Source organism: Crocodylus porosus, unplaced genomic scaffold (assembly GCF_001723895.1).
Source record: "Crocodylus porosus isolate Cpor-Errol unplaced genomic scaffold, CroPor_comp1, whole genome shotgun sequence".
In the NCBI taxonomy this organism is placed as follows: domain Eukaryota; kingdom Metazoa; phylum Chordata; order Crocodylia; family Crocodylidae; genus Crocodylus; species Crocodylus porosus.
Window position 1 is genome coordinate 20,157,564 of NW_017728909.1, and position 9,119 is coordinate 20,166,682.

The 9,119-nt window shown below is 53.4% G+C and overlaps 1 protein-coding gene across 1 annotated transcript; it reads right to left on the reverse strand.

The window, feature by feature from the left end:
* Nucleotides 1-1,469: 1,469 nt before the first annotated feature.
* LOC109307784 (uncharacterized family 31 glucosidase KIAA1161-like) lies at nucleotides 1,470-8,847 on the reverse strand. Its single transcript, XM_019531866.1, has one exon. The coding sequence runs from the start codon at nucleotides 8,634-8,636 to the stop codon at nucleotides 6,600-6,602; it is 2,037 nt and encodes a 678-aa protein (XP_019387411.1). The 5' UTR covers nucleotides 8,637-8,847; the 3' UTR covers nucleotides 1,470-6,599.
* Nucleotides 8,848-9,119: the final 272 nt, after the last annotated feature.

Here is a 9,119-nt window from a genome sequence, read left to right on the forward strand (position 1 = left end):
CCGCTGGCAGACTGCTCCAGACCTTGGGGGCTCGGACAGGAAAGAAATTCTTCCTTGTGTCCAGCCTGAAACGGTCTTGCAGGAGTTTGTGACCGCTCGACCTCGTCATCCCTTGGGGCGCTCTGGTGAACAAACGTGCATGGGGCTGCATGCTCAAAAATTTTTACTGATAGGGGTGCGCGATCAACGAAGTTTGAAGACCACTGGACCAGATGACCGATGGAGGTCCCTTACAGCCCTGATTCTCTGTGATTTCTATGACACTGGCTAGGGAGAAGGAAGAGAAGGAAACACCCCTCCTCAGACCAGTAGCCTCAAGACTCAGCTCCCCCTCAGATCTCCCTCCTGTTTCATGCTGGTTGTGCCCTAGGGACTCCAGTCACCAGCGAGGAGCCCGTTGTGCAAAGTGCCAACACTGAATTGACAGTCCCTGCCCCAGGGACCCTCAAGTTCAGCTGTCACGCGTGGCTGCAAAGAGGTGGGGGAGCACAGGGAACCCACCTGGGTCAGGATGGCGCTGGCCTAATAGGTGGCTTTATCTCTAGGCACCGTGCACCAGGGACAAGTGATGTCCAGGGTTTGCAGGCAGCACAGCAAAGGGCAGGTCTAAGAAGGGCTTGGAAGGAGGATGGTGAAGTGGTTGAACTGGGTTTCCTTCTGCACTGCTGCTTGCTCACCTTACTCCCCCCATTAAGTAGCCTGGAGGTTGCCTGTAGGGCTGTGCAATGTGCTTGCCTACCTTGCTGAGAAGGGTAGAAGGTGCCTGCCATTGAAAGCAGGGAAAGAAGGTAGGAGGGCAAAAAAACCCTCCACATCTGGGACATCAAATATGTGGGCTGGGTCCTGGCTGTGGAGAAGTGTCATCTGGCTTGCAGGCCCCTGGAGGGGTTGCGAATTCGGGAGGCGAAGCCTGCCACCAGAAGCTGGGGTGCGAAGCCCCACTGGGGAGGCGTTTTGGCAGCAGGGGTGAGCGATCGCTGCGTTAATCCCTATGGCCCTCCATGGCCGGAGGTGGGTCTAGATGAAGCTGGTAAGGAGCCCTGCAGTCCAGATCTAGACTGGGGGGTGCAAACCAGTTTGACACCCTTACTCTATACAAATCAAGCCCTCTTGGGTGCAGACACGGCCTTGGGCACACAGACCCAGGCCTCCAAAATCTGGTAAGCAGCACCCAGAAGTTGATGATTTGCAGGGAAATGGCCCCTGAGTCTGGGATCCCTGTCCCCTTTCTGCTGACGTGCAGAGGAAAGAAGCCGATCCGGCGCTCTGAAGCAGTCCGGCCAGTGAATGACCGGGACACCAAGGCTGGGAGAGGCTGGGAGCCGGAGACTCACTTCCAAGCACGCCGAGGTCTTTGAAAAGCAAGTTAGACAGGAGCCCAGCCAGCTACAGCGCCAACCCTCCCAGGAGACAGCAGCAGGGCTGCGGGGACAAGCACCCCTCCCGGGGAAGCACGGAGAGAAGACTGGTGTGTGAAAGTGTCTTTTATTCCAAACAGAGCGGTTTGAAGCACGGTACAGCGTTGATTGTATGACCCCATTGATACTAAAAAAAAAATTTAAAAAAAACACGCAAAAAAAATCAACTTTAAACAAAAAGCCAAGGTTTCCCTCCAGATTTGGTTAGAGTTAGCAACATCCATCTGGAACAAGGCAGTCTTGGGATGGAGGGGTGAGGAAAATTGGGCTCTGGAAGTACAGGGCTCTGTGCAGGTCCTTCCCTTACAGTCTGCTCTGCCTGTTAATACCCCAGTTCGGCAGCCAGCCTGCCAGCAGACAGGCACACGTGGCTGGCACCGCCGAGCCATCTGTCCCTGTAACCACAAATACTGATGCTCTTTTCCCAGCAGCCCGTCTGCCTGTGGTGCTTAACCTGGTCAAGCAAACCTTCCCTTGGGGTGTAAATCAGCAGGAGTTTGGGGTGATTTTTCTGGACTGTCCCAGCATTATGGTAATGCAGAAACATGGCCATGCTTAGCTAACCACAGGAACCATATCCATGCCTAAACCTCTGTCGGATCTGGGCTGTGGAGCATCTCTGGGCAACACTATAAAAGTTTATCTGCCACGCGCTGGGTCCGAGCCAGGTCGCTCGTGCCCGTCTCCAGAGAGCACAGGCTGAAAGGGAGAGAGACCTGGGCACTCATGAGCAAATTAGATTTGTTTGCATCACTTGGACTCCACTGGGGAGCTACCCAATATTCACGACAAGGGAGCTAGGAGCAGTGCCCATCTCCCTTGCAGTGCCTGCGATGGCAAAGGGAGTGCACCCTGACCCCAGGAGAGAGAGCGACCTTCCACCTGCCGCTCCTGAACACAGGTCTTTTCTGTTCAAACGTCAGGAGACTCCCCCCCGCAGTGCTCTGTAGTGCAGGATGGGTCATTAGGCTCAGTCTCCTAATACTTGAAAGAATAAAAGTGGGGGAGAAAACAACTAGTTTCTCTATGGAGCTGCTGTGCATGTTCCAAAGACAGTAGCTAAAAGGGCCTGAAGGCCTTGGACTGGAAATCTTGGTGTAAAAGTCACCTCCGGCCTGATCTAGCACCACAAGACCGGCTACTAAGACGGGGAGTGTCCACACTCAACACCGCCGTGCAAAACTCTGCCTCCGCCTAAGGGAGGAAGCTTCGGCGAAAGCTCGGAGACAGCAGAAGGCACATGCAGACTCCCGTGCTTCTGCCGGCTGCCGCGATCCTCCTCCCACGCTGGGGCACGGAGGCTGCAGGCTGCGGACAGAAGCCCTGAGTGTGCACACAAACACACTGGCCATCTGACGGTGGCCAGGACTGCCCGTTACACAGACAAGGCCGAAAACCTAGTAGTCACCGCTCACGAGACTCTTCCCACTGCGTTGTGGCAGATGGACAGGCATTGTTAGACTTCCCTTTGTTCTCCTGAAGGTCTGTATAAATGATAATCGTGCACAATGGAGTAGGGAAGGAATTAAGAGTTAGAGAAGCGGTTAAAAACAACACTAAACTTATCAGCGTCTGACTTGCAACCCTGAATCGACCCAAGAGCCTTCGAAGGGAGTCACACGTGCGTCACGTCCAACCATGGCTCTGCGGGACCAGGTGCGAGGGTGCTGGCTTTAGAGCCGGGTGTTGCAAAAGGCGCATCCAATCCACCCCACTCCATCTCTGTGCGTGTGTTTAGTGAACTCAACCCTGTTTGGGGCGCTGCCAGCCAAGAAGAAACGATGGCTCTTCGTCCTTCTTTAACGCTGCGACAGAATTCACGTCACGGGCCACGCTAACAGCAGACGCGCGCAGTTGGGTAGGAATCATCTCCAATGGGCCGATGTGCTCTAGGGCAGAACAGGGAGGTGAAAATCAAGACAATGGGCCCAACAATCACGTCCTAAGGGGGCTGCTCAGCCCCGTTAAGGAGCCGAGCCATTTCTGTATTGTTCGCGGTGTCTGGAGGAGACGACCAGTGAAATGAATTCTGCGTGGCAATGCCAAGGCTAGACACAACCAGGGTTAAGAGGCTCTTCCAAAGCTTGGGTCTGACATAACGGATGTCACTGGTTCGTGGCCTGTGACATCTTCAGTGATTTCCCCTGCAACTTCCTAGCAGCTAGAGTTGAATTCTCATGAGTGCAATGGCATTTAGAAAAATAAAGGGGCTCTATAAAGTGTACTGATTCATAAAAAGGTTTCGTTAAATGAAGAGCAGTAATTTGAACTTTCAGTAACAGAGCTCTTTCTTTCCAGGGCGAGGGGAGAAGGATAAGGGCAGGTCCAAGGGGAAGGCGGAGGTATTCAACCTGCGACGAGTCGTCGGGCCAGTTTGTCGCCCGGATCTTCCCCACGGTGCCCAAAGAGGCGTACAGGTCTCTTTGGCACAGCCAGTAGGATCTGGCATCACCAGCTTCACATCTTTTAGCTCATCCACACTTCCTGGCCAACCCACACAACTGAGATGCAGCTGTAAACTGAGCTGGAGTTTCAGTCGGTCTTTATATCAGGGTGTTTTAGCTTGTGGTTCATTCAGGTATCCAGTGATGCTGGGTTGTGCTTTCGGACTCCAGCCCCCTCGGAGGAGTCGTGTATAGAGTGAGACCTTCAGTGTCTGACTCTTCTGACCTTTCTATTGACCCGGTGGCACTTTCCAGCTGTCCAGAAGAAACGGAAAGTGTGCCCCAACCCCAAAACCCCTCTTCACCCCGCCGCTTCCTCCTGCCCTCCAGCTTTTCTGCACTGGTGAGAACCGTCACGTTGTTGTTTCAGTCACACTCACAGTCGGTAAAAGGAGTCGCGTCCCCACCAGTGCGGCCCAGGCCCTCTGCAAACGCGGCATGCATCTCCAGCAGCTAGCGCCCGGGGAGTCACGATGCCAGGCTGTAGTCAACGAAAAGGGAAGGGAAGAGATATTTTACATCCAGTGGTAGCTCTTTGCACCTTATACAGAGACCCTAAAACTTGCGACCAGGATCTCGGTGCTTCAGCTGAGCCAGGACTCTGTGGCCAAGGCTCATTCTTCTCGATGACTCCCAAGGCGAATGGGAATAAACCATTCAACAAGCCTAGGTTGATCAGGAGATGGACTGAAGGGTACCTTTGAGGTGTCGCTTCAGCATATTCTCAGAGTCTGAAACGGACAGTCGTGGACACAGATGGAAACAGGCAACGTTCGAATTTTTCTGCAATAAATTGCTAGCGGAGGCCTTGCTCTGTGCTCCTTACACATCTGAATCTGAGACAGACGCACTGAGCACGTGGCCAAAGCCAATCTCCTCTCTTCTGCGGCCAGCTCTCGGCCCCCATCCTGGTGGACCCGGCCGGTGCGCAGGACGCCAAGACGATGGGCCGTGGGGCTCTGCGTTTCACTACGGGGTAAACGGGAGGTGTTGCAAAGCTGAGTGGTTCAGTCGCGACCATGTTCCTTCGAATATCAGACCTTCCCTTGAATTTAAGATGCACCACAATCTGCTGACCCTCAGCTTACGAAAAGAAACCCAAGGCAATAAAGAAAGAGGCCGTTTCCTAGATACAGCCTCTGCGTGGTGCATAGGACAGCTTTTTCCTTCTTTTGTTTTTTTTAACTCAATTTTAGACACAGGTTGTCAAATATCTCATTTTAAAAGAGTGGCTTTCTATTAAAAAAAAGAGTGACTTTCTATTCAAAGGAATCCACAAGGTCATTTTGAAGGCTCTAGAAATACTTAGCATCCATCCACCGATTCACTTCATTTAGGGTCTCTTGAGGGTCAGGCTCTTTCGAAATATCTGGGATAAGGGAACAGGCATTTTCGATACAAGTGTGATATTCCCTAACTCATTCCTGAGACATTCCTGGTATATTAGCTTAATTTTACTGTGTGTGAGAACTTTTCCTTGCAAACTATAGGAAATGCCTGATGACTGGCACAGCACTTTGGGGCACACATCCATTTTCTGTCCCTGCTGGTAGCCTGGTTGCCAGCAAAAATGACGGTGGGAGCTCTTTGCTGCTCTCTCAAACACAGCAGGCTCTAGCAAAGTTGCACGTGCACCTCTGCACTGTTTTCCATCAGGCCATTCCTCTGTCAGCAACTGGGCTACAAGCACACCTTTAAAAAAGGGGGGAAGAAACCTCCTCACTCCCAAACCCCTGCACGTTAACACCGCAGTCCTTTTTGCTTCCTTACAAAAATAGGATACACGTTATAAATGTCCTCACTCTATGAAGAGCAACATTTGCAGCAGAGTCACGCAAGCGAAAAAGCCTGACAGCAGGTGCTAGCAACCGGCTGGGATGGAACAATGTGGCTCCCGTTATGTGCAGTCTGGACAGTTAAAATACCTGCAGGTAAGTCGGGTATCCTGGGCCTGCCTGGTACCCGAGAGAAGGGGGAATATATAGAGCATTTGTCAGTCAAGTCCAACACTGGACTAAGCAAAAAATATAGCTAGCTTTATCCTCTTTAAAAAAAGAAAAAGTCATTTGCCACATTATAAAACTTAAGGCTGGCTGTGCCGTAGCAATCCTCCCAGGCTCGATGTATCCCCCTTCCCCTTTAAAGTTGTCCTTACCCCGGGACCGGGGCTGTCTCTATGGCACTTGCACCAAATCCAAAGGCTGCGCTTCCCGAGCATCAAACTTCCTGGCATCTGCCCTGGATTTGGGCAGGGGCAGCGAGCTGAGAGATGACAAACCCCAGTATGGGATCCCTGCTTCATCTTGAAGCATGCAGCCTTTTAGAAAGACGGAGACTATGGGGCTTTCTCCCAAAGATGAGGGAGGTGTATGGGCGCGCTGCACATTTCCAAATGGAGAACAAGTGAAGCCACCGCAACCAGCCATAAGATACATTCACCTCCTGAACCGCTACCGAACTGAGGTCTTGGCTTCCTGCACATGTCGAAGGACACGGTTATCTTTCTTCTGCATTGATCACGAGATATTTAAGGAAACTGTCAACCCAAATTAGAACTTGTCCCACTGATTAAAAAAATACTCAAGGCAGGTCCAATTCATTTCTCCATTCCCAAACTTCCTCTCCACATCGCTTCCCTCCCCACTCCAAATAAAGTGTGCAATTAGAATTATTATTGGTTCAAAATCCTAAGGTAAGGCATGGTTATCCCGAAGTTGGAAGCCGATGGGGGAGCCCGTTAAGACACCCAGAGGAAATAAGCAACTTCATCCAGGTCGACGGGATAGTCTGTCAGCAGGACCGGGGTCTTCTCAAACAGCTCCCCTTTGTAACTGCGCCATTTCCCGGCGGGCAGGTACACGTCGCGCTCTTGTTTGCCCAGCTCCAGCACGGGGGCCACCATGAGCGTGTCCCCGATGAGGAACTGGGAGTCAATTTTGTGGGCAGATTCGTCGCTGGGGGAAATCCACCAGATGGGCCGTATGATGGGGTCCCCCGTGTCCGTGATCTCCCCGGCCAGCTCCAGCAGGAGAGGGGCGACCAGGGACTCGTGCAGCTCCATGAACCTCTGCGCAATCTCGATCACCTCCTTGTCGTAGAGCCAGGGCGGGATGGAGAACTGCATGGAGGGCATGAAGGCCGACAGCTCCAGCCAGCGGATGTACAGCTCCCGGTCGGGGATTTCAACAGCTCCTTCTGTCTTGTTCGGGAAGAAGTTCCCCCCGATCATGTCCGCCGAAATGAAAGGATAACCCAGCATGCTGATGGTGAGCACGGTCGGGATCAGGGACTTGAGGCCGAGCTCGTAGCCCCACACCGAGTCGCGGTCGATGATGCGGAAGAAGCACGATATGTTCTGGGACTGGTAGCCGACCCGAACCTCGGCCAGCTCGTAGAAGGGGATGGCCATTTCGGTGTACCGGCGGGACCAGATGCTGGGGTCCGACAAGGGCCGGAAGGTGCTGAACTGCTTCGGGAGGTAGCTCGTCTCTCCGGCGTCGAACTTGAAGGACGAGATGCCGTACTTTGAGCGCAGCTGCCTCAGGTGGCTCTGAAACCACTCCCGGGCCGCCGGGTTGGTGAAGTCCAGGATGGCCCCGATGCCGTTCCACCACTCCACCATCGCGGGGAGCCTCCCCGTCGGCTCCTTGATGAACAGCTGCCTCTCTATCCCCACGCCAAAATTGGAGGAGTTGTAGTTGATGAAGGGATGAGTCCACAGGGTCACTTTAAACCCCTCTTCTTTTAGTTTCTTGAACATTTCCGTCACGTTGGGGAATTTCTGAGGATCAAAGTCAAAGTCACCATAAGCCTGCGTGTAGGTGTCATCGATTTCAATGTGGCTGCAATTAAAACGGTACTTCTTAATCTTCTCTGCAAAGCGCAGGAGCTTGTCCTGGTCGATGTCATTTTTGTAGAGGGCCCAGGTGGACCAGATCGGGTAGCGGAAGGCGTTTTCCGACGGGATCTTGGACGGCTTGTTGAAATACCGCCGCACCATGTACTTGTGAATGGAGGTCACGTCGGAGCCGACGCACACCCTGTAGCTCAGCTCCGGGAAAGGCTGCTGCCCCAGGGGGGGCTTGTAGGGGGAATCCTTGTAGCGGGCCTGGAAGAAAAGGGACCGCTCGGTGGCGTTGAACCCGAGGTGGAAGGGCACCGAGTCGTTGATCTTGATGGCGGCCGCTTTCGAGGACAGCCAGTACCGCTCCAGGATGCCCCCGAAGCTGTCCCGGAAGGAGTACACGTCGCTCGTCACGAAGGGCGCGGGCTCCTGGTACCCCGGGAGCCGGATGGGCCAGTGCTGCACGCTCATCTCGCAGCCCCCGTACCAGTGCGCGTCCTCCCAGAACATGGTGTGCTCCACCGCCGTGTCCGCCACGAACTCCTCCCAGCGCACACGGTAGCACATCACCGTGTCCTTGTGCTTGACGGTCTGGATGAAGAAGTTCAGCTTGCCCTTGTCCGACCGGGTGCAGGTTAAGATCTCCCCTTCCTTGGAGCAGGACTCCAGGTCGAGGGTGCCCGACTGGAAGGCCAGTCTGAAGACCACCTCCCCGTCCTGGTTCTTGATGATGAACCCGTCCTTCCTCAAGTCCATCAGCTCCGTCTTCAGCTGCTCCGCCTTCCTGAGCGACGCCGTGTAATAGCACCACGCCACCACCGCCGCAATGAGCAACAGGAGCCCTACGGTTATCGTCCCAATCATGGGCCTCAGCTCCTTGGACGGCTTCTGTTTGATGGGGGTGATGTTTTCGGGTAGGAACGTATACATGACGTATCCTTTCTGTACAGCGTCTTCCTAAATGACAAGACAACGGGCTTTCTGCCAAGCCCTGCTCTGTAGATCTTGTGGATGGGAAAGGGCTTGTTTCTGACAGTGGGATGCCTTGCTGGATCTCCGGGTAAGTGGGTTAGGAAGCCAGCGGTTCTTCCCACTCCAAATCCGTTCAATCCTCAGTGTCTGAAATAGAAAGGAGGAGGACATTTAAGCACTGCTCAGGTGGGTCTGTATCAATCACGGTCATTGCCAAGGTCCAGCCAAGCACTTGGCCCCAGCGTTTTGGTGCAGACGCTGAGAAGGAGAGGCTGAGCTCGTAATGGAAACCCAACCCCAACCAAGAATCAGCATTTATAGGACCCATGTGACACATGGATGAAAAGGACCAGATCTGTCCCAAAGAAGGCAGTGGGTCATGCAGATATACCCTAAATCAATTCATCAGAGCACATGAAAGAGCACCAGTCTATTTATGTT